Source organism: Periplaneta americana, chromosome 17, assembly GCF_040183065.1.
Source record: "Periplaneta americana isolate PAMFEO1 chromosome 17, P.americana_PAMFEO1_priV1, whole genome shotgun sequence".
In the NCBI taxonomy this organism is placed as follows: domain Eukaryota; kingdom Metazoa; phylum Arthropoda; class Insecta; order Blattodea; family Blattidae; genus Periplaneta; species Periplaneta americana.
Window position 1 is genome coordinate 37,835,593 of NC_091133.1, and position 26,230 is coordinate 37,861,822.

At 33.9% G+C, this 26,230-nt stretch overlaps 1 protein-coding gene across 5 annotated transcripts in view; it reads right to left on the reverse strand.

Moving 5' to 3' along the window:
* Nucleotides 1–26,230, reverse strand: part of unc-13 — a 762,035-nt gene that overhangs the window by 142,584 nt on the left and 593,221 nt on the right. For all 5 annotated transcript variants that reach the window (XM_069816083.1, XM_069816079.1, XM_069816080.1 and 2 more), the window contains exons 5-7: nt 13,781–13,855; nt 10,265–10,484; nt 7,348–7,468 (exon numbers count right to left, since the gene is read on the reverse strand). In XM_069816083.1, coding sequence (XP_069672184.1) covers nt 7,348–7,468; nt 10,265–10,484; nt 13,781–13,855 — 416 coding nt within the window. The remainder of the gene's footprint in view (nt 1–7,347; nt 7,469–10,264; nt 10,485–13,780; nt 13,856–26,230) is intronic.

A 26,230-nucleotide genomic window follows, 5' to 3' on the forward strand; every position in this document is an offset into this window, starting at 1 on the left:
CTCATGGGGGAAGAAATTTTGCCATGAAATTTCGGCCAGTGTATGGGACCGGTGCCCACCCAGAATCGTGATGCACTTGGGGAGCTACGATAGGTAGCAAAATCCGGTTGCAAAAACCAGTTGTAAAGGCCGGGGGATCATCGTGCTAACCACACGATACCTCCATTCTGGTTGGATGATCGTCCACCTCTGCTTCGGCATGTGGGCGTGAGGCCAGCAGCTGGCTGGTCGGCCTGGGGCCTTCACGGACTGTAGCGTCACGGATTATTATTATTATTATTATTATTATTATTATTATTATTATTATTATTATTATTATTATTATTAATTATGTATCTCGAATTCTGCGAATAATTTTATTACTCATGTATGCACTGAAACAACAGCTGTTTGAAGAAAGGGAAGGATATGGAATGAATGAAGGACAATAACAATGTATACGGTAATAACGTAGTTTGAGAGGTAACAACTATCTTCGAAATGAGTTGAAACATTGAATGATTCATTGTAGGGTAGATATTCTCTCTGCGGATTGCACCTATCCATTTTCGGTTAAGGGAATCTTTACTCAGAGGAAATCTGAAGCACAAACAGTCATATAAGTACAATAGTTTGACTTCTGTAACATAATAAGGGCCAAAAATAGTGTAGAAATTAAAGATTAACTAATCAGTGAAATGTAACATTCCTTCCTTCTTTATCGTTACATCTGTGTGCATTGCTGCAATTAAAAATAGCATACGAACGAACCTGTACTTATTCAGCTCAACCAAACAAATGGCCGCCCGTCGGCTGTAGAATTTGGGAGCATAACACTAGCGCCAGTGAGTGGCCTAGCAGTTATTTAGTAAGTCTATGCCGTGGCAGCGCCGCGCCACAGTGCTGGCCGACTTGCGTGTTTCCCTTTTCCGCCGCCTCGCGGAGCTCGACTCGTCTCTCGCGCCCCTGCCTCCTGTGGGACGAGTGATCGATTCCCGAGGCAGCTGTCACAATATTGTACGAAATGAAAGGAAATATAAAAATTGGAGATTTATCCGCCGAAAAGCTGGAAAAATTAAAATATCTTGGAGCAACAGTAACAAATATATAAATGACACTTGGGAGGAAATTAAACGCAGAATCAATGTGGGAAATGCGTGTTATTATTCGGTTGAGAAGCTTTTGTCATCTAGCCTGCTGTCAAAAAATTTAAAGTTCTTTCTCATATTTTCTACTATGAAGTGCACATAAATATGAGATTATATACCAGAATAAGACTTCGTGTACAAAAAAATTTCGAGAAGTACACTCGGATACTCCATTGTGTCCTGGAACTTAACATGTCGAAGTTTCGGAACTAAATATATGATATTTTATTAAGTGCTTCAATCCCTATGCGTAGCAGTATTTTGCTTCGAAAATGATTCAGGGGCTTTTCAAAATAATTAAAATGGTAAAAGAAATCAATGCCTAAGACTCCCTGATACTCGTCTAAAGTGATAAAATGGATCAATATACGGCAAATGAAGCGTGACCATCGTATGGCGATTTCACAATATGATTTAATGATCGCATGGGTTGTGGGTAGGTAGGTGATTTCTCTTGCTAACTCACGCACGCTGTTACCAGATCAGCGGCGTACGCAAGAAGAACCACCCCTTTGAACTTTTTTTTTAAAGCTACATATTTAGATTTGAATATTTTTTTTAGCCAGAATCGTTTTCCTCTTCTCCAATTTTTCACTGTCAGACTAACAAAATCTATACGACATAAGGCATAGTTCTCCTACTCCTGCTTCAAAATAATCTCTGTGCTTAGTGCTGTGGTACGTTGGAATTATAACAATGCTATCTTTTTATACAGATGTCTACAGCCTAGTATCGACCTTGTAATAAAATGAAGCTGACACAATATGAAATTTAATTTGTAAAACATTTACGATCGGTATTCTCCCGTATGTTAGAGTTCTGACTTTAATGTGAAACTTTCGTTTAACGTTTTGTGTATTTGACACTTCATATTTTTAATAATAATAATAATAATAACAACAATAATAATAACAATAATAATAGGCCTAATAATAATAATAATACACAAAATTTAAAATACCGATAGTGTAAATTGTAAACAATTTTAATAATACTCCCCCTTGACAAAATTTTGCGTACTCCACTCTGCCAGATACTAACAGAGTCTTTATGCATTAAACATAATTACAAATGAAGTAAAAATGAGTGATTCCAAAGGATTCAGTACACTGAAAGAGAAGCGAGGAAGAAAAAGAGAATTAGAAAATGAAGAAAAATCATGGTGCAGACAAAATTTTGTGATCTTTAGTTGGAGGACTCCAAGTTTAATGGTTGGTTGGGTGAATCTAGTATAGTGATCCCTACAATACTAGGTGCCAACGCTGCAATGAAGAACTTCAGGTAGCAAAATGTGAACTATAAAACGCAGTAAAACTCTCTCACACTTAAAAATAGATTTAAATAAAAATGTTCTGAAATTTGCAGTGTGTTAGAAAACTACTGGATGATAAAGTTATATTAAAACTGCAGAACTTAAAATTGTATTCGATGTTGATGAACATGATATGAGCTTCCATTTTGAGTCATATCATTGAGTTACAATCAAGTGCTTTACCATACCACGTGGTATCATACTTAACAAAAGTTATGAATTTCATTAAGATTAAAACATTTTGGGATTTTCTTTAGATATGAAGAGTTTTAAAGATCTACGAAGAGATTTTCTTTACTGAGAACCTGCCAACATGTACAGGTTTCATGATCGGAGTAAATAGGTACGGCATGAAGGCCACCTATTCCGTTGGTTCCTTTATGCTTGGTTACCCCAAACAACTGATCCAGTACTTGACATCTGGAGCAGACAAGACCATATGTTCATACACAGCGAGAGTGGGGGTATAGGTCACAGAGTTCACACGGACTATTTCCTAACCTGCATACAATACTTAAAATCCTATAATTTAACGGTTAATTATATCAGGATTAATTATTACTTTCATATTTTGTGAAATATGAGAGTATTATTCTGTGATGCTGCAAGAAAGAGATCTCTCAATATTACACGTTACCATAAACCCTGATATCGAAAATATTATTTTGAGTCTGTTTGTAAGGAGATTTCTTCTGATTACTGGATGGATTTTGTTCATATTCAGTATCAACAAGTCAGTTTATTAGGAAATTATACAAGTTTAATTATTTTTGATTTGGATTAATGGTCGTTAATTGAAGTTAATAACGGAATGGCAATACCATCCAAATCAATTGCACCGATTTTCTTCGTGAGTTTTTGTATTATGCAGAAGAAATTGGCAAATCGAAGGGTGTAATTCCTTTGAATTAAAAAATATTTCCCCCCATAAATTAAGTATGTACAACATTATTTCTACTTTTCACTCCGTTTTCAGTGCAAATTTTTACATATGCGACACAAAAAAATCAGTGCAATAGACTACACAGATGATTATGATGATTATGTCTCGTGACCAGAATATTGTACGAAATAGAAATATAAAAATTGGAAATTTATCTTTTGAAGAGGTGGAGAAGTTCAAATATCTTGGAGCAACAGTAACAAATATGAATGATACTCGGGAGGAAATTAAACACAGAATAAATATGGGAAATGCCTGTTATTATTCAGTTGAGAAGCTTTTATCATCCAGTCTGCTGTCAAAAAATCTGAAAGTTAGAATTTATAAAACAGTTATATTACCGGTTGTTCTTTATGGTTGTGAAACTTGGACTCTCACTTTGAGAGAGGAACATAGGTTAAGGGTGTTTGAGAATAGAGTTCTTAGGAAAATATTTGGGGCTAAGAGGGATGAAGTTATAGGAGAATGGAGAAAGTTACACAACACAGAACTTCACGCATTGTATTCTTCACGTGACATAATTAGGAACACTAAATCCAGACGTTTGAGATGGGCAGGGCATGTAGCACGTATGGGCGAATCCAGAAATGCATATAGAATGTTAGTTGGGAAACCGGAGGGAAAAAGACCTTTGGGGAGGCCGAGACGTAGATGGGAGGATAATATTAAAATGGATTTGAGGAAGGTGGGATAGGATGATAGAGAATGGATTAATCTTGCTCAGAATAGGGACCAATGGCGGGCTTGTGTGAGGGCGGCAATGAACCTCCGGGTTCCTTAAAAGTAAGTAAGTAAGTAAGTAAGTAAGTAAGACTACACAGGTAGGTACGGGTCCCTCTTTCTTAAAGGTTTATCATCACCAATTCTAAATGAACTTTTTTTAAGTGGACGAATGTAATACTTACAGTGCATGAGGGGAAAGCCTTGAAGTCGGACAGAATGAACATGGTTATTAATATACACAAATTCTTTACTGAAGAATATGAGGCACAGAAATGCGGAAAGCAAGCAATATCTGTATCGAGAGTTATCGGAAGAACTGCTGCAGCGACAGGTATATCGTCTCGTAGTGTTAGCAGGATTAAAAAAAAAAAAACAAAAAAAAAAACAAAAACAAAACAAACCAAAGGGAGGCGCTAGAAAGTGGAAGTGATCTGCGAACTCTAGGAAAGAAACGCCCAAACAGGACCGCTCAGAAAACTGCAATTGACTCATTTTCTGCCGCCACTATAAGACGAGTAGGCCTAATTTATTCTTTATATCGGACTTATTTGTTGCCTAGTTTGAAGGATATAAATGACGCGTTAATTAAGGAAAACTTATTCAATGGAAGCATATGGAGTTTGAGAGAGAAACCACGAGGTGATGGCCAGTACTGTATTTAAGAACTGGTTCATTAATCAATTATTACCAAACATTCCTCTCAATAGTATCATTGTTATGGACAATGCCTCCTATCATTCAACAGAACTTAATAAGGCACCGATTTCTTCAACGTCGAAATCTGAACTGCAGTCCTGGCTTCGTAGCAATAACGTTGAATTTGATTTACGATCCATGAAACCTGTATTGTATGAACTTGTAGAAACTAAAAAAGACAATTTCAAAACATACGAAATCGACCAAATTGCGACAATACATTCCCATACTGTAGTGAGACAGCCACCATACCTTTGTGACTTACACGCGGACGAATTAATATGGGGACAGGTTAAAAATGACGTTGCGAAGCGTAATATTTCGCTCAAAAGTAAAGATGTGAAATTGTTCTTTGAGAGCGCTCTTGCAAATGTGACGGAAGATAATTGGAGAAAGACTTGTGAACACGTAGAAAAAGTTGAACAATTTTATTGGAAAAAGGACGGACTAGTAGATGAAATTAGTGACCGGTTCGTAATAAATTTGGACGACACGGACACGGACGAGGAACTTTCTGGTGGAGAGGAGTCAGAATTTGAAGAGGAAGAGAGTGCCGCCGCTGCTAACTCGTGGTTGTTGGAAGGAGTGTTGACCATATCGCCGTTACAATAAATGAGGGTAGAGAGAGATGGTGAGTATTCTTTCTCTTTCTATAAGGGACTAGACAAGTAAATCCTCATGGACTGTAGATGCAATTCTTGTTCTAAGGCATGATTTTGTCCGCCTTTGTGGCTGAGGGGTTAGCGAGTCTAACTCCGAACCCAGCGGACCCGTGTTCGATTCCCGGTCGGGACGAGTTGCCTGGGTCAGGTTTTCTCGGGGTTTTTCCCTCACTCCTATGGATGAATATCAGGTAACTTTATCAGGCGATTGGAATCCCACTCATCTTCGCCACTTCCTTTCCTCCCCTATCATCCTTTCATTCATCATCCCGTTACTACTTTTGGTTTTCAGATCGCTCTACAGGCGGCCCTCCGAAGCTGCTGGTTCTCTCGACCGGCCTCCGTGGGTTGTATTCATGCGATGATGGATAGCTTCTGCAACGGAACACGAGACACACCTTCTCGGGGGAGGACTTCCGCCTCGGACCGTTAAGGGAGCCTTGGGGGTGGTTGCCGAAGCAAGAATGGTACGTGGACTCTGTTGGCTGTAGAACCGGTCCTTAAGAGGGTCAAGTGGTTAGGTCGGTGCGCGTAGGGGATCTGTGGGCACGCATCACATCCCATATAGGGGGAGAGGTGTAGGTCGTGGTGCATGGGATGTTCCCTCCCTCCCTCTTAACAAGAAAAAAAAGAGGCATGATTTCACAATAGTGGTGATTATATGAAAAGAAAGAAAGGAATATACTGAATTAGAATATAATTACATTTATAAACTATTAAACTGAAAGCAGATTTTTTAACGCTAGACAAATGTGTTAAAATGTATCATTATAATTATGGAAGCGTACGAAATGTACTTTTAACAATATTGCGAAAAAAAAAATTTAATACTAACTTTCAACTGTTTGTGCCGGTTGTTAATTGTTGCATATCAGATGCACACGGCAGCAATTACAAACGATCAATAAAGCGGTTCTATCAATGACAGATCTACTTGAAAGAAATGACCATTATAGATTAAGAAGCGTATGCAAAAAAATAAATAATTACTTTAACAAGGTTTTATTTTATTGACAACTATATGAAACAATCAAGAATTAAATGTAATTATAAAAAAATTCGGAGGCACAGAGATTTGAACCGGGGACTTCTCGAACTGCGGTTGAATGCTGTACTACTGAGCTATTCCACCGTCTGCTTTTACTGTGATGAAGCTTCACTATTACACTGAGGGGGGAATACAGCAGTGGAGAAGTCGGAGAATTTGTCTCTGTACTAGTATGAACTAACAAGCGTAAAAGAAATAGTGTACTATACACATGTTAAATATTATTTTATATTATTCGCAGGTTTGTTATACGAGACGGAAAAGATAAAACTGTCATTTTTAACATTTGTATCGTAAGCAACTTTAAATACCGAACAAGAAAATAGAGTAAATATTATTAGAAATGTTTACAATATACGACTAGCTACGTATTATGAGTGAATCTTTGCAAAATTGGTTATACTTAACCTTTTAAATCGTAAAGTTATGAATAAAGTCAGGTATCTTACTTTTTGGATGATAAAGTATGTCTCTTATGTACAATTCAGAAAACGAAATTTATCTCCTTATTTGGATACAGAATTAAATATTTCTTCTGAATTATGTTTCAATAAAATAAACTAACTTTGTTATAATTTAATTCATAATGATAAATGATGATGTTATCTTCATGGAAACAATTTCTTAGCATTACAACAAATTCCTTCGGTGGTTTTATAGAGTGCATAATGTAGGCTTTAACTTAAGAAAACTCGAAGTAAACATATTTCTCGAATACAGAAGAATTACGTGGTAGAGATCCCGAGAACTTCTATAACCGATCCTAAGTGCTCGCATTGTGGCTGTAGTTTGTTTAGAAAGAAGGCACTGCACCAAGAGTGGGATTTCTCTCCTACCTGATAAGTTCGAAGATCTCCGGCTTCTCTCTCTCACGCTGCTTCATCCGCTCCTTCATGGCCGTGATGATGCTGTTCGCCTTATCCTCGGCTCCGTGCTTCGAACTCTTCTCAGCCGCCCCTGTAAATGGAACAAATTTACATGACAATACGCAAGCTTTCCGCTTCCAACAACAAATAAACCAGGTACTACAATTTTTGTCATACGCAGCAACAACCAAATGTCACTCAATACGAGGCTTAATTTATAGATCTAGTAGAATGTGGCAAGCAACCCGGGTTCCATTCCTGGCATGGAGAAATTATTTCCCTTCAGTCGGGTCTTGTTGATTGTGCTTGTTTCGTGTTCATTCTGAGACATTAAAGACTGGTCCACAATAAATCGGAAACGGAAACGACAACGTAACATGTACTGTTCTACGCAAACTACTTCACTAGCATTTATTACATTCACCAAACTAAAAGTCCATTTCTTATCAATTTCTATAGATATGTGGCTTATTTTATGATTTTTAACAACAATATGTACAGGAAAGAGTAAAGAGCACTCTGGTTAAAAAAGTCACATGCTCGAAAATGTCACATGTTACGTTTTCGAAATAATCGATTCAATTAATTACACACTGAGCTTTTGTTTACTGATTTTAATGTTTTAAAAATTAAACAGATTTATTATATTGCCTTATTAATCTTCATACATAAAAACCGTAATAAATTCAAATTGTATCATCATAAATATGGAACTAAAAGATCCGATTTTATACGACTAGAGGAAGCAAAGTGTTTCATAAGCACAGCTCTGAGCCATGGTACCTACTTTGGTCCAAGGTTATACAATAAAATAATTGATAAATACCCAAATTTGGAAAATTTTAGTATCAGAAATTTCAAAAATAGCGTTAGGAATTTAATTTTTAAAGAATATATATTGATTTAATATGTATATGTATTTATATGACTTAAATTGTTAAAATTGAAATTGTATTTTTAAATTTAATTTATTCCTGTAATTTTTTTTCTTGACACAGTTTGTGTCAAATAATTATATTTGTGTTTATCTTTGTGTTTAGATATCTCCCTGAGCACGAGTTTTTTACTCCTTCAGGGAAGAACTAAGATTGTATTTTTGTCAATGTTATTTTATTAACAATAAACAACAATTATAGTTCTCTTGACTTTGATATGTAGCTAAGTGTAAAATCATTGTTATTAAGATTTTCATAATTATTTTGTAATAAAATAGATATTAATATACTTTTAAGTAATATGATATAAGCCTAAATCTATACTGTAAATATTTTGTAATAAAATAGATATTGACGGAATTTAAACTACATGTATAATAAGCCTAAATCTAAATACATATTTCCTGTTCTCTTTTTTCCAACAATGTCCTCCTTCTTGAAGCTTTGTGTCCTCTTTTTTATCGATATGAATCTCGTTACCCTACTCAGGACCTTCCAGTCCGTAGCCAGTTTCTCTTCTAACTGAGCTACCTGGACGCTACGTGTATAAGAAAGAGTCGTTTATTTACATAAATTAAGATGCCAATACGTTACTACAATATTATTTGAGTGTGTGCAGCATAAAAAAGGCTTAGAAATCGTCCTTGAGAATAAAGTTTATTTAGTGATGTAGTCCCAAACTGCGTGTGTTTATCTGTGGGGATTAATCACGCGTATTTCATAATTTCAGGGCGTATTATAATTCGCAAACAACGGATTCGCGAAATTGGGTTTTCAACTGATAAAGGCATAACTATTATTTTAATTTAAATGTCGTAAATTTAAGCTCGCGAAATAATGCGAAGGTTTAGATATTCTGTTTTTTATTTTTAACAGAAATTTGTTCGAAATTATTTTTTTTCGAGAGAAACGTTTACTTTTTAACGAAATTTTAATTCAAAGTGACCAAAGACTGATGTTTACAAAAATTTCAATACAACATTCAAACCCTATTTCAATACATAGTTTCGAATCTAATATTTAAATCGGATCTTGAGTGACTTTATTTTTAAGTATAAAGTAGAAATAGCTGGAATGTTTTATAGTAGGCTACCTATTAGTTTACATTATTCACACTGTATTATTCACATGAAGGATGGGAGACTGCTACACAAATTTCTCTACACAACATGTAAATGCCGATAAGAAACTGTAAGTACAATGGAAGCTCTTAAGTTCGACATCTTACAGTTCGACTGCTTATGTAGGAGAATTAGACACGCCCCTATACGGGCACTAAGAAATGGGTTTGCAATTTGAATGTGAATTATTTCTGTGTCTTGTAGTGATACTTTTGTTAAAGGAAAACAAAATATTTTATTAATTAGGACATCCATATTGACCACTGATTTTAAATTAATGAACTCCTCTTTTTCTATTTGCGAATTGTACCGTTTGTAAGGCGGAAGCTTCGAAACCCAATGTGGTACTAGCAGCGCATACACACGTCTCGTGGTGGGCAGGAAATGCAAGTCCAGTACTGTATTCGTTGATGGATTTTTATTCATTTCACCTGCCACACCCACTACCCTTATTGGACAGAACTTTCAATTACGTTCTGTCGAACTTAGGAGAGTCCACTGTATTGGTAAAATCTACAAAGAATCTTAAGTTTTCCTCCATTATACTGGCCTCTTGTCTTTGGAGAAATATACAGTAATGTATTTTACACGACAAGAGTCAAGACGTTATATTTTTTAATGTAGAATAACTTCGAATTTATGTTTTTGTGCGAAATAACACCGAAATTAAGCAAATTTTGTACCAAATTTTAAATTTTTATTCACCGTAAAATATAATTTCTAATTATAATTAAGATTTTATTTTCTCCCGGTACCCCATATCGGTGCTTACTTCCAGGAATAGGCCTGTTAATAGTGTAGAGATTTTAGTAGGAACTGAAAGTGACTTACTCTGCAAGCAGTCTGCGTTGAGAAGGTCCTTGCACTTCTCGTGGCACTTGACGCCGCACTCGGAGCAGCGGACGCCCTGGCGAGCGATGCCCCACAGCAGCCCCTCGCACTCGTAGCAGTAGGTGGGCGACGTGGCGGTCCACAGCAGGAAGTTGTGTGGCGTCGTGCTCGAGATGGGGTAGATAAGCGCCTGCAGTGTCTTCTTGTATACGTGCATCTTCTGCTCGCGCCAACAACAAACCTCCTGTATTTGGTTCTTAGCTTTCCTCCACAATTATTATAATTATTTCAACCAGTAGTGCTATACAATCGTTATTTATTTCGTTTATTAAGAAGAGAAAAATTAGCCTTACAAGTGGAATCATCTTACACTGGTTTTTTGGCTTCTAGCGTACAATTAATTTTGCTTCTATACAGTGTTACTATAAATGATCTTTCCGATTACAAACTTGAATAACTATCGTTAGGAGACACTTTGAAACATCATATTGGTATCAATGGAAAGAGAAACTCAAATATTTTTTGTTATGTTGGTGAAAAAATCTTATGTTTTATTTAACGACGCTCGCAACTGCAGAGGTTATATCAGCGTCGCCGGATGTGCCGGAATTTTGTCCTTCAGGAGTTCTTTTACATGCCAGTAAATCTACTGACATGAGCCTGTCACATTTAAGCACACTTAAATGCCACCGACCTGGCCCGGGATCGAATCCGCAACCTTGGGCATAGAAGGCCAGCGTTATACCAACTCGCCAACCAGGTCGACATGTTGGTGAATCTGTCGCATATTTATTAATTTCGTTGCTAGGAGACGATATAACAGAAAAATGGCTGCAAACGAAGACAGGAGGGCATTTTGTGTGCTAGATTTTCACATATCCCAGTCTGTGCTATAAGCCGTGAAAAGGTGTATGGCCCTTTCTTTCTTGTCGAGGCGACAGTCACAGGTAATTCGTACCTAGACATGTTACAGTTATGGCTTCTTCCACAACTGGAACAGGACATCGAAGGTCTCATTTTTCAGCAGGATGGGGCACCACCCCATTACCACTTAGATATCAGAAACGAACTGAATATACGACTTCCAAGGAGATGGATTGGACGTGCTGGCCGTGAAGATTTAGAATGTTTGCATTGGCCTCCACGTTCCCCCGACCTCACTCCTTGTAATTTTTTTCTGTGGGGTTTTATAAAACAAAAAGTGTATCAGCCACCATTACCACCTACCATTGGGAATCTTCGTGTCCGCATCACAGAGGCCATTGCACTGGTGGATGGTCCAATGCTAGAACGTGTATGGCAGGAAATTGAGTACAGATTTGATGTGTGTCGTGTGACACAAGGAGTTCACATTGTGCACATGTGTCTTACTTACGGTTCTGAACCAAATGTTTCTCTTTCTGTTTCATGTTTCATGTTTTTCAGTGAAAAAATTAAAAAAAAAATTGTTGGAGTTTCTGTTTCTGTTGATACCAATTTTATGTTTTCTAATTTTTGCTGATTTAAGAGTAGCATATGTGATATAACCGAATGGATAACAAAAATATTTGAGTTTCTCTTTCCATTGATACCAATATCATGTTTCTAAGTGTCTCCTAACTATAGTTATTCAAGTTTGTAATCGGAAAGATATTTATAGTAACACTATATTGTAAATGTAAACGTTTCATAACTACTTACAGATTCAGTCATTAGATTCCTAAAAGCTTGTCTACTCTGTTAGGTCTGCTATAAGTGGGTAACCAAAACAACTAGTGAAAAATAACGGACTTAATGGAGTAGGTTATCAAGTCTTTCGTAACATGATCTCGATGATGGAAACTGGAAATACTTTCGAAATATCTGATAGGCCTAGTACATCTCGACACATGAGTATAAAATGCAAATTCCTTTTTATGAGCTCAATTACAAAAATGTCGACAAATTTCATATATATTACTAACCAAAAAAATATTAACTCAACCAATATAAAATCCAACTGATATTCCAGATACGTTGCAATATTGTTTATTTATAATAATATATTAGTACAGAATATAAGAAATAAAATAAATAAGCTTATCGATAAGGTCGTCTTGGACGCCTTTTACAATTAATGTTTACATATGGAATTTCAATATGAGAGGAGTTACGTAACAGTATTGTCTCTGAGCTAATACTATGAAAAATAAACATTAAACTTCTCACTTATAACGAAAGTAAATAGGCACTTAAAAGAAAATATTATATGGTTTCAGTTAAATTCATTCATGTTCTATTTCAATTCTTATGTACACTAACGAATCGGTTACTGAAAAGTACGGTAGTTATTGACTGACTGCGATGGAAGAAGTTGGGAAGAAATGAACTAAGAGATAAACGAATAACTAATACTTGCAAGAATATCTAGCGGCTACGAGCTAGAAAATGTGAGCTATAAGTCTACTGAGGACTTGTCTCACTCTTAGGTATAATGTTTCACTAAAGGGACTTCGAAAATTTTAAAGTGAAATAACTAAAACATGATGAAGCTTGAAAGAACAATCAAGGGAGAAACATGATTAAGTGAAATGGAATCTGTGAAAACATAATGATTTTTGTAAAAAAATAATGAAAACAACAACTGAAGTTTCATTTCTAATCAAATTTAATTTTTGAATTGACAGGAAACATATTAACGGTATATTTCAGAGACATTTTACAGTGTACATAATATGATTAAAATGTCATTTCAGATATAAAAAATTTTTTGGAGGAAAAGGAAAATAATGTGTAACATTAAATAATTCCCACATGTTATAGTTCTCTTTGCCTGTAGGCTAAAGCAATTGAAAAATCATTCTAGATTTTCTGTACACATATGTAATTCAGTGTACTATAATATATTACGAAAAAATATTTTGCAGTTATTTATAGCTGTAAAATGATAACTCTTTTGAAAAGATATGATATAAATCTAAAAAAAACTCTCCAAAATTTGAACTATGGGTTACGTTTTTCACACCTTGAAATATTAGTAAATATATGAAAACTCTGTAAGATACAAATGCTGTTATCTTAATCGACTATACCTACATGCAATAGCAGTTAATTTTAAGTTGGACCATGATTATGAATGACTTTGTAGAAAAAATCTACAGTAAAAATATATATCTTAGAATCTTTTCGTAGTGTAGGGCACGTACTGAGAATTTTACTTTATAATACAAATAAATCAAAAATAAAAATTGAAAAACATTTTAAATTGCATATTTTTATCATATACACAGGATACAAGTAGGTCTTCTGTGCCTCTATGTAGTAGAATGTCATGCAATGCAATGGATTTTGTAAATGTGAAAATTTATCCATTTATATCAGAATCGTAGCAATAAAAAATGTAATACATATGATCTCTAAGATAACTTCAAAATTTTGACTTACTTATTCATATTTTGCAGACCAATTTAATGTGTGAGTGATTGTAATTAAACACCAAAGTAGTTAGAGCGCCTCATCTTAACTCTATGTAATTGAGACGTTACCAGTGAGACTTACCAACTCCTCGTCGTTGAGCGTCGCTCTGGGAACAGCTGATGTGAGACCGGCATTCCGTTTTGTAGCGGCCATCGTCTAAAGACAAAAAATACTTTAAAACCAGTATCTATTATTACGCAATGTATTGTGTGCTACTAGAAATAAATATCAATTTTAATAAAGATTTTTAAAATGAAAATAATTACAAATTAATGAATAGCAACACTTTAATTAAAAATGCAGATTTATGCTTATTTTATGGCAGAAACATAAAAATGAAGTAAACATGTCGATTTTTTAAATAAAGTCACAGTATTTGTTTATTTAAATATAGTATATTATTTATTTGTTTAAGAATTAAAATTGAAACTGTAGAGAAACTGCCCAGTTCAATCTACAAATTTAAGTATAATTATAACTGCATTTAAAAATCTAAGTAAAATAGAAAAAGAAAATAATAAGACCATAAAATGAGTTCAGAAGTACAAAAAATATGATAAACTATAAGAAATAATATTAATTCTTATGAATAAGAAGTTATATTTTTTCCAATATTAGAAATTCGATTTTGAGCTCATCGGATCACTACTAACTTGAATAATAATTTCTTATATGCATGCATTTATTATATTTCATAAATTTTAATTAATGTGAAGTTAATATTAATGGTAAAACTACTGGCATTACTGACTTTGAAGTTTTACTATTAGGGTTTCATCAATCATTTTGTAAGCAAGAACAAAATATTGATAATTTTTTATAAGTTTATAATGAAGTAATTAATTAAATACAAATAAAAAATTTAAAAATCATAACATAATAAAATTCATTTTTCTTGCAGCTATAATTTTATTTTAAGTTTGAAATAAAACTTAGGTCTAAATATCTAACAGAATTTTTAACAGCGTTATCATACAAACCGCCTGACATCTTTGTCTGGAAAAAAAATTAATTAGATTACACATCATTCTAAAACTAAGTTATAATAGAGAAATGTTTATACTTCAATTGTGAACTACAATACAAAGTTTTAAATTAGCTAGAAAGTATGTAACGTATCACAATTGATGAACAACATTTCATTCTTGCTAGTCTTCTAAAAACCATTACGTCATCAGTCTGGCGTAGACATGCGTTATCTTTGCAAGAAAGCTAGTTATCTATCTCATTAGCATTTAAATAAGCTCATAGAGTCGTATACAACTTCTACGATAGCTAAGACATGCATCTCAATGTGTTGTTATAGTTTACAACAGTTCTTAATACGTATTTTATGTGCGTTATGTCGTACTTAAGAGCAAATATATTACTTCTTCTTGTTAGTGAAAAAGCTGAAGAGAAAGTGTAGTAAAGAGCAATGCAGGTTTACAATAAGCCAGTGTACCTATTTTAAGCTCCATTAGCGAATGTTAGCATATGAGAGAAGAACTGCCGAGACAAAGTCATAAACATTCCAAGCAACACTGAACACAGACTATGCAATTTGCACATATCGTGTCGAGGAAGTGTGAAGAAAAACATCCAGTCCAAGTTGCAATTAAACATAAAGATATAGTTGTGAAAAATTACATTATTTTGCAATTTAAATTCATATTAAATTAAGAAGAACATCTTATTACAACAAACTGTTATAAAATTTACGTATTCATAAAAAGAAACTTGATCTTAAAAAAAAATATTTCCAATAACAAAAACTTGTAATCAAAATTGAGTCATAATAATTATAGCATAAAATAGATTTATGTCTTTTTATTCTAAGCAGAACTTCATAAATATAAGATTGTGCTTGGAAAGAATTATGATTATTGAATGTATTGGATTTTTTTTTAAATTGACAATAGACCTAAGTCTGTATTTTACTAAGTTATTTTGTAATTGAAATTCAAATGATATGCTGAATTCCAAAAAAGACAATTTAATAGATCAGGATTGACCAAATATTAAACATAAAAAATTATGTAACTGCGAAGATCGTATACAGAGTGTTAAAAGAATCCAATATTTTAGGACGTGCTAATATGCATCAAAACAAGGAAAAAATGTCTAATAAACATGGGTGCTACAACAAGTACTTTCTGAGATCTGGACACTTGTTCATAGAAGGTGCTCAATGTGACGTCCATTCATTGCAATGCATTCCTCTGCCCTTCGGCATAAGGAATCACGCACTCTTTGAAATTGACCTAATTGTTCTTGATAACCAAACGTCTAGCGGATTTAGGCTAAGGTGTGGGGTCTCCCCAATCAATCCAGCGGTCCTAAAATGTCAGCATCAGGTGTTCACGATCATTGCGGAAAAAAATGTGCTGGTGTGCCATCATGCATGAACCACATCTGTAGTCTTTGCTGACATGGCACATACTCCAGCAAGAGAGACAATACGTTAATCAGAGAGTCCTGATAACGAGCCCTAGTGAATCTATGTGGTAGAACGTATGGCCCTTAATCTATCGCCAAAAGTGTCTGTCCATACGTTGATTGAGAATCGGCATTGATGGCTTGTTTCTTCAACTGGTTGGGAATTTTCATCAGCCCACACATGTTGATTACGAAAATTCACAATACTAGCTCTGTTGAACCCTGCTCATATCCGCAACCAAACTTTTCTTTTCAGTATTCCTTGCAACGTATCAGTATTCCATGCCAGGAGTGTCAACTACTGTACGATTATCTGGTAGCCTGCTGTATTGTAGAGCAGAAAAATGCATTGCCATAAACTGACGTCACATTGAGCATCTCCTATGAACATGTGTTCAGGTCTCAGAAAGTATGTGTTTTAAGACCTACGTATATTGGAAATTTTTTTCTTGTTTTGATGCATACTATCACCTCCTAAAATATTGGATACTTTTTTAACACCCTGCATAGGAAAAAAGCTTTAATGTCGTCTGATACTTTTTCATGATAAACATTTTGGTCAATGTAATGTCAACGAGAAGGATGCAAAAAAATAAGCGACTCACTGAATCGTTTCTGACGGTAGAATTTTTCGAATATACAGTTATAATTAGATTATTTATATATTTTATAACGAAACCCAAAGTCATTTTATACTAACCCTGTAGTCTACTAGTTTATTCGAAATTTATATGAGATTTGTAACAAATATTTAGTACAAATGAAGTGGTGAGTTACCTAAAATAAATATAAACGAAGCACTGCATACAATTAGTTAGAACATTTTAGTCTTTAATATCTGTAATTTGAAGCTGTTCTGCTTTTCTTGTTTTAATGATAAATTTTGGTAATATGATCTTGATGATAATTATGCAAAATAAATTATTTGTCTCTCATGGTGGAATCGTTCGAGATGTTGGGTTTAACAATCAGCAAAACAGAAATCCCATGTTCATAGGTCAGTTATTTTATAATAACTTTGTAGATTAATAATTAATTTCGAAATTCCACGATGGATTTTGAACAAATATTTAATAAAAATTAAAGCAATAACAATTACAATTAAAACAGGTACGTACTTAACGTTAGAATTGTAGTATTTTATATTTCGAAATTATAAGCTTACCTAGCGCGTTTGATGTTAATATTTTAGGAATTTAATTTCGATGAGAAAGGTGCAAATATCAGTAACTCAAAAAATCATTTTTATTACTGAAATCATTCGAGATGCTAGGTGGCATTGCGAATAATCAGAAGTTCCATAAAAAAACATTTCAGAAACGTGCAAAATTAAGAATAGTGCAGCAACTGAAGTAGTTGTGATTGATATAAGACAAGAATTTAATTATTTATAAATATATCAGAACATAGCTATCATTTACAGAATTAAAAACCAACGATCAAAAAAGTTATTAAAAGTGATGTGCACGTATATTGTATGGTATTGAATAATAAACAGATGTGCATTAATGTAAACAAGAAAGGATAAACACAACGAACTTACATAACTCCAAATATTGCATGTTTATTACAATGAAGAGATCTTTTTATTACTGTACAATTTCGCAAAGTGCATGATTGTGGTAGTATGCATGTATATTTAGGGTATATTATATTCTTCAAAGTAACTAAACATATACATAAAAGCTAGGTTAATTACATCCATACTTGAACTATAAAATTAAACTTATTTTAGTAAAAATAAAATTAAACAAACAAATTTTGGGCTATTCTTATGGGAATAAACACAAATTATGACAGCGAAAGGAAACAATGTTATTAACAGTATATCAAAATAAGAAAAGGTTAAAATTGCTGTGACAAAATAAATATTACTAAGATGAAATACAGAATCAATGTTATTTGAAAATAGTGCCTGTAGCTCCATTCCAAATTAAAAAAAAAAACATTTTTTCCTGATTTGTTTGTAGTCCTATTCTCTTTTCTTCATTTGTCAATTCATACTACGACATATCAATAATCACAGCCTATGTAGGAACTTCAAAATATATCTATTTAATGTTATTTGTCTTCGAAGGTGTAGTTCACTTGGTTCATATTTTGTTCTTTTTTAAAGTATTACTTACCTTTCAGTGCGCTATATTACATATATTTACAACACTTTAAAGTCATATTTCATCTTATGATTAGATATACATTTATTACATATTTGCAACAAATACCCAAAGAAAAAAATACAGCTAACAAATGTGCTTACATAGGAACGCAATCCATGCACAAGCTTTCAAACATCAAGGAAAAAGGTTTGCAAGCAACTATATTTCAAGTAGCATTTTAGTACAATGTAAGATTTCGTTTTAGACTGTATCAGTGGTTCTAAATATCTTCATGATGTAAAGTTATATAAATTAGTAAAGCAGTTTATTAGCTACTTGATTATAGAGTAAAAATAGATCTTTCCCATAACAAGCGATGTTGTCACGTGCTGATACATAGCATATGGTCAGGATTTCAACAATACCTTGAGCACCTGTGAGAGGTGAGGCCGGAATAAAAAAGAGAGAAAACAAACCACACTTAGTAATAATCATTAACAGCACAAACAACAACTATAGCAACATTTATCTTTGGGACCATGACGGGAAAAGTGGGGCTATTCAGTAGTAGAAACAAGAAAACACATTTCATAGTAGGGCGGATCCAAAAGGTTTGACAAAACAGGAGGATTAGAAACACCAGTTCGAAGGGGAGGGGGAAATTAGTAGTTGCGTTAACACACTCATTTAGGCATTTCTAAACGCTTGGTTTACACATGTTTTGACGGTATTATGGTATTAGTGAATCTGTTAACCGCACATTTGATGCGACTAACCACTTGTTTTCGTCGCTGCACCGACGAACGGATGAACCTGCAGCTAAAGAGGATTGAATTGACTGATCTCTCAACATGGGTTTTCAGACAATGATACGTTGCACTGACACTAACGATAGGACTGTACAAGGGTTATCAAGGTGTGCAGAAACAAGCGCTTTGAACACCGTGCCAATTTTATACAAAGCTACCTACAATTCAACAGTACAACTTATCTTTTTTTTTTTAATCGTACAGCACAACGTGTACAGCACATTAGTTAGTTCAAGGCTAGATATTATTGTTATGATTCTGATTACGATTATTATATTAGCGACAGCCTTGTCAATATTTACCAATAACATGAGAACCTGCCATTGGTGGTTATCAAGCAGTGGTACTCTAAGTAGAATTAATAATGGAATGGCGTTACAGCTGCTGTTCAATTTTCTGTTCATGAAATAAGCACCTCATTATGACAAAAAATATTCTGTACTGTATTTTGCCAGAAATGTTTCAAATTTTTCAAAATTAAATTGATATTTACATATTCGTAATTTAATGTCTGAATATACAGTGCAGATATTTTATCTTTCCACGCTTGTACGTGTGCAGCTGTGCTGTGCACTGCCGCTTCTTCTTTACATCAGCGAGCGTGGAAGGATAAAATATATACACTATACATAACTGAAAACTTGAGGTGATTTTTATACTATTTCTGCGTTCACTGGTATGTGGAACTCATGAGTCAAACTTACTCGACCCAATGCTACATATCCCATACAGTCTTTTATGGAGGTGAAGTAAAATATTAAATAAAAATAAACATTATTATTACTTACTTATTATCTTAATTTTTTCTAGTTCTACCGACTTAATTGTGTGACTTCTGCATCAACACTGAAGAATATTCTTCTCATGTAACATATTTAGAATATTATTGTTCTTTCATATCAAATATATAAAGCATTTGTTCATATATTCATGGCTTTTCTCAAACTAACCTCTCTCGTATTTTGGTTAATACATTTTTTAACCTTTCCATTTCTGTTATTCATAGTTTTTTAATGCAAAATATTTTTAATTTCCTTCTCCAATATAACAGCTCAACAGACTTATTGACTTTCATTTGTTCGTATAATCTTAATCTCTGTATTATCAATATTATGTATTTCCTGATCCCCTTTATTATTCCACTCATTTAATTTTTCGCCATCTAAACACGAAATCCTTCTAGCTACTTAACACATAATTAGCTACTAACTCATTATTTTTGCTTCTGTTTTAGTACCATGATTAGACTCTACATGTTAGAACGCTGTTTTTTTATTTATACAAGACATAAACGAGATACAGATCTCGGGGAACTGTAGGAAAGACAAAACATGACATACTTTCATTATACACATTTAGTCTAAAACAGGTCTGGGCACCAAGACCGGATTCTACTCTCTCACGGGGAGCCATATGGCTTCTCTTCAACCCCTTTCTTCCCCGTCGAATACCGCGCAGCGTTGATGCCATAACAGATGAATATTAAGCGTACCCGTTTAGAGTTTGGAATCGCTCCCGGTGCCAGCCCTGGTCTAAAAGGTTCTTTCTACCAAAAGAAACTCGTTATGAAATTACATCAATCGACTTGACAAATGTTGTAAACGAACGAAATTATAGCAGCGTTTTACAGTAATTTCAGTACTTATCTATTTCTATTTTATCGTTCTGTATCAAAACTTTCATAATTCAGAATACCTACACAGCACAATTTACTTGCACATGTTTTCGAGACATTAATTATGCATTAGGTACATTATTAGCTTTTGGTGTTGAGTGGCCTTTAAAGGGGGCTGTGTATGAATTCCCTTGTCACCACTAGGCTGTCATTGCAAACTTTGTTTATTGATCGACTATTTTGTTAAAACTTACCTCGACTAGTCTCCTAGGAGACCAGACTGTTGAGTAGATCAGAATGTCACGATGAGTTAGTTGGATAATTAATTGAAGTTTTTGTTTGTTTAACGAATATGAAATGTAAAGACTTCTCAGCAAAAGCTTGTACGTAGAACCGAAGTTCTTTTTCACTAAAAATTTATTCTAGTTCCTTCAAATATTAAGTTTGTGAAGTATTTTACTGTCTACATGAAGTTTTAAGGAATGCTAGTATCTTCGTAATATGATCGACGATCTTCCTGGACTCTGATATTGTGTTCATTAAATAGAAAGAAGGGCCATTTCATATTTCCTTTGCGCACGCGACAAAGTGTCGTTTGGGGCAATCACCTTCATGACGTGTTACTTTGGTTGCTATACAGGGTGATTCATGAGGATTTACCGTCCTCTACGGAGCTTATTCCCGAAAACATTCTGAGCAAAAAAGTCATATAAACATGGGTCCTATTCTCAATATTTACAGAGTTACGTTTCGTTATTGGAACGCATTGCTGTGAACGCGTGATCTCAGTCAGCGTGCAGTCAGCAGTCAGCAGTCAGCAGTCAGCAGCTAGCGCTACGGAAATCAAACACAGCTGTATGCAGTTACGTAGCGCGACGAGTGCCGTTCACAAGCGTGCGGCCAAGTGTGCTCAAGCGGTCGGCGACATTTTTTAAAATGTGTTTTAAACTCTCCAAGACTGTAAATTAGGATTCAAAATTGAACTGCAAATAATTAAGTCGGTGGAAGTGGTGTAATTTGTAATAATTGTTGTGATAAGTGCGTAAGAATAATGTAATTTTCTAGTTAAAAAATAGAAAAGATAACTGTACGAAGCAACTAAGAAGTTCACAGCACAATTTTAGCGTCATAATACTTGCCAATTAAAGAAATGATACTTCTGAATGGTTCATTCTCTATTTGTATTATTCTTTTACCATCAAACTAAAGAAAAAACGTATTTTACAACAACTTTAAATTAGTGTAACTCTGAAAATATTGAGAATAGGAACTATGCTTATACGACATTTTTGTTCAAAATGTTTTCAGAAATAAACTCCGCAAAATACGATAAATCCTCGTGAATCACCCTATATAGTTAATTAAGATTTTATTTGGTTGCTGTATAGCTAATGAGAATTTTATTATGTCCAGAACTATATTAATAGACTGGTTTTATTGTCTTAAATACTCTTAAAACCACAGGTTATTGCATTTGGACATAGAAGGTGAATACAGAATGTGTAAGATTTTTCATAGACAGAGTTGATTTATCTCTTCTTACAAAGGAAAATACAGTAAATTACTTGTACCCAACGTCATCAGAGTGTAGGACCGTAGTGCCGTAGAGCATGGATGTGAATAATTGTTTATCTCTTTGTTCACTCTAATACCATAGTCTAGTATATACAGTCACGAAGCTCAATACGTAGGAAATATACATCCATAGATAGTTGCTAATCACTAGGATCGTTACTATCGCCTCATCACAGACAATGCAAAATAGTACCTGTACAGTCTATTGTTCCTAGTACCTTCATCAACTTAAGCTTCGTGACTGTATATACTAGACTGTGCTACTACGACAGATTTAATTATTTTCTAAGATAAAATTATGAACAAACATTACGACTAGGAAAACTGAAATTTTGCATAAGCAAATAACCGCCTTCTCGTTCAGAGACAGAATACTTTTACACACTGTAAATTTACAATATGGACATCCCAGCTTTACACTCGATCTGGATGAAGTTATATTGAGGAATTTCACGATCTTAAAATCCAACATTCTCTGCCGTGTTTGATCACGCAGATGTATAATTTAATGCAAAGACTGATATTTCTATATTGTTTCTAATTTTAACGCTTCAGTTCTGTATTTCTGCACTGTGGAAACGTTGGGTATGGTAAAAAAAACCAGAGAAAAAGAGAAAACCAACTGTGACCTGCCCATAAGGAACCTGACATTTGCGATATTCCTCATTTCTTTGAGATTTAGTAGCCTATGTTGTTACAATAGTTGAACATAAAATTGGTAGGCCTATATGTACACAATGCTGACAACATAAATCAGCCAAGTTTTTAATTGAGACAGCGTGAAAACCGCAGAAATAGCTGAAGTTCCTTAGTGAATTATTATTCTTTATTCATCGTTCATTTTAAACTGCAAACGCCATTGGGTTATAATTATGTAGATATAGATTAACAATTACAACAAAATGACAACTAAAAAGAACATAATTTCTACATGTCCTCATGAATTCAACAACATGTATGTTTGAATGTGAGAACGTTTCCCCCCTCCCCCCCTGCTTGTAACAATATTAAGGCTTGCTAAATGTTTAATGCACAGAAGGAAAAAACGAGAGAGAATAATTACATTAATTTTTAACATGAAGATGTTTAGTTGTTTCTGCAGAGTTTAAATATGAGAATTCATTACCGATACCCAACAGACAATGAAAATTATTATAATGAGAATAAAGGGAACACATTGAAACTTACCATAATACGAATATTTCAAACCGTGATTTTGTATGCGGATATGTTGCAATTGAAACTAGCTATCAATCGTGTGGACAGCGCCATGAATCAGGTTGTGAAAACCCATGAACTGAAGAATTGCTTCCACAAATTTCCATTGATAAACATGTGTAAACCATAGCACTTTAACAACAGAGCTTAATGTTCATGTTTATTACCGGTACATGACAACGCTTCACACTAGGGGTCACCTGGTATTAACACCACAAACGAAAAATAACAAACGAGACGTTAAAGGGGAGGAGGGGAAATATAGTACATGAAAACGTTCTGCTTTGCAAACAATGAATTCGAAAAACAATGAAGCACCACAATCCTTGGTTAAAATACAGCGTGGGTCAAAATTTTGGAACTGCTATATTTGTTACTGAACCTCATTCATAAAATAGGGATAGGTTTCCAAATTTTAAAATTATGTTGATATATTGAAATCATGGTGTATCTTTTGAGTGTTTCAATCGTTTCCAACATTATACAATCACCTAACAATTGCACAAGCACTTTTGGTACTAAATCTTTCATAATGAATGTGTTGCGAAGATTTTGGATGTTTCAACTATGACTGAAATATAATCTCTCCAATGTTTTGGGCTACTTACTGTTTCCATCTTCAGTGTGGTTTATTGGCTAAAGAACAAATAAGTTATTCCTTAAGATGGAACCAATAAGTTGTTCCAAATATGTAGAGACGTGGAATAAGCGAGTACTTTTGACAGTGGGAAAGTAAGACATTCCGAATCACTGGGATGTATGCGTGAAGATGGAACCACTGAGTAGTTCCGAGTATGTAGAAATATGTTGTTTAGAACACAGATTGAAAATCTCATAAATGGAATCAGTAAGTAGTTTAAATTTTAGTTATGTAATATATTACCTTCTGGAAGATTGAAGCAGTGAATAATTCCAAATATTTAGCATTATAGGATCCATGTAACCCGAAAGATGGAATCAGTAAACAGCTTCAAATATGGAGGATGTAGGGATATGTGATCTGTTAGTTTAAGGACGACTTATGTTAGAATATGGAACGAGTGAGCAATTCCGAATATGTAGAAATATACGATTCCTTCTGAATCGTTATAATTTATGCTGTACCTGAAGATAGAATCAGTAAGTAGTTTCTAATATATGAGAATATAAGCCGATCATCCATGATCCATCATGATCCATGTACATCTGAAGCTGGAACCAGTATATTGTTCCGAATATATAAGAATACGCGATTTCTGGATCACGGACCACATAATTTGAAGATGAAACCAGGAAGTACTTCCGAATACATTCAATATATTACGGATCACATATCCCTGATAATAAAACCACCAAGCGCTTGCGGAAGTGTGGAAAGATCATATTTCAAATCACATCATGAAACATTCCTCCAGTTTTCAGAGCAATCCAAGTATAACACATCCAACAAAATAGGCAAATATTTCCATTTTGAGGGCATCATGTTCCTGTAGATCAAACTAATACGTGGTCCTGAAACTCCAAAGCTACACCACAGTTCAACTATAGTTACAGTCTTAAACTGAATTAAAACATAATCTTTTCGTCAATATAAAGAATTGTATATAGAATGTTAAATTAATTTTACTAGCCATTTCAATACGACTTCATTGTCTGACTATACTTACCGGAAGTTCTATATATTTTTTGTGTTATGTTCTGTAAAGAACTTAACAAGATAAAAATAAATTTAATTAACGTATATTTACTATTTTTATAGTAATTTGTAATACTTATTATACTAACATAGTGGTTCAATATCTTCAAAATTGATTTAATACATTCTATTAATCGAAATTATGGATATCTTATTAATAAATTGAAAATATCTATTAATGGATTTGATATTCGTGCATTGTTTAAAATAATTTTATACTAGTTTTAGGTTTCATAATCCAGATATTTGACCACTTGACAATGTAGTCGTGAGACAGAAACAAAAGGTTTATTGTCCATAATTCTCACAGAAATTAGAGCTATGAAAACATGATAATGATGATGATAATTATTACACCTTATGATTATAATGGTGAAACAACTAGCTAATGAACTCACGCTTAAGTGTTGCGTCATTAAGTATCCATCGTACGGGTATTCTATAAGATTGCCTCCATAATCTCAAAATATCAGCGATTATATCTGATATAACTATACAATTTATTAATATTATTGCATTGCAAACTGTTCACATTTTTGGTTAATATATCTAAATTTACTTATGAAAAGTTAGTTTTAGGGGTTTTAAATGCTATAGTTGGAGAATCCTATGCATAGAGTACTAACATGTTACATATTACGCTATACGTATAGTGGCCACCAGTTACAAAGGTGGACTTGTTCACAAAGATTTTGCGCATGCACACTTATTTGATATTGTACCGAATCAGTCTACTTTAGTCAATTACTGAACGCTGAAACAATTATATATACTCTGTTTTATACTTGTAGCAATACTGTACGCAATTTCTTTGTTTGTCTGCAATTAATACGACACTTCATTTAGTAAAATACTGTTTTAAATTAAATGCTATTATTATTATTATTATTATTATTATTATTATTACTATTACTACTACTATCAATTTTTATTATTGTTTCACTGACATTCCTAGCTTATTATTTTTAATCCTTGCTCATATTATGTACTAATATTACCGACTGTCATATTATTGTGCGTTCTAGATATTATAGTAGTCGTAATTATTACTGAAATAGTCAAGGCTATTGTATTCAATTAGAGTCTGACTAGACGGAAGAGAAGGCCTGCTGGCCTTAGCGCTGC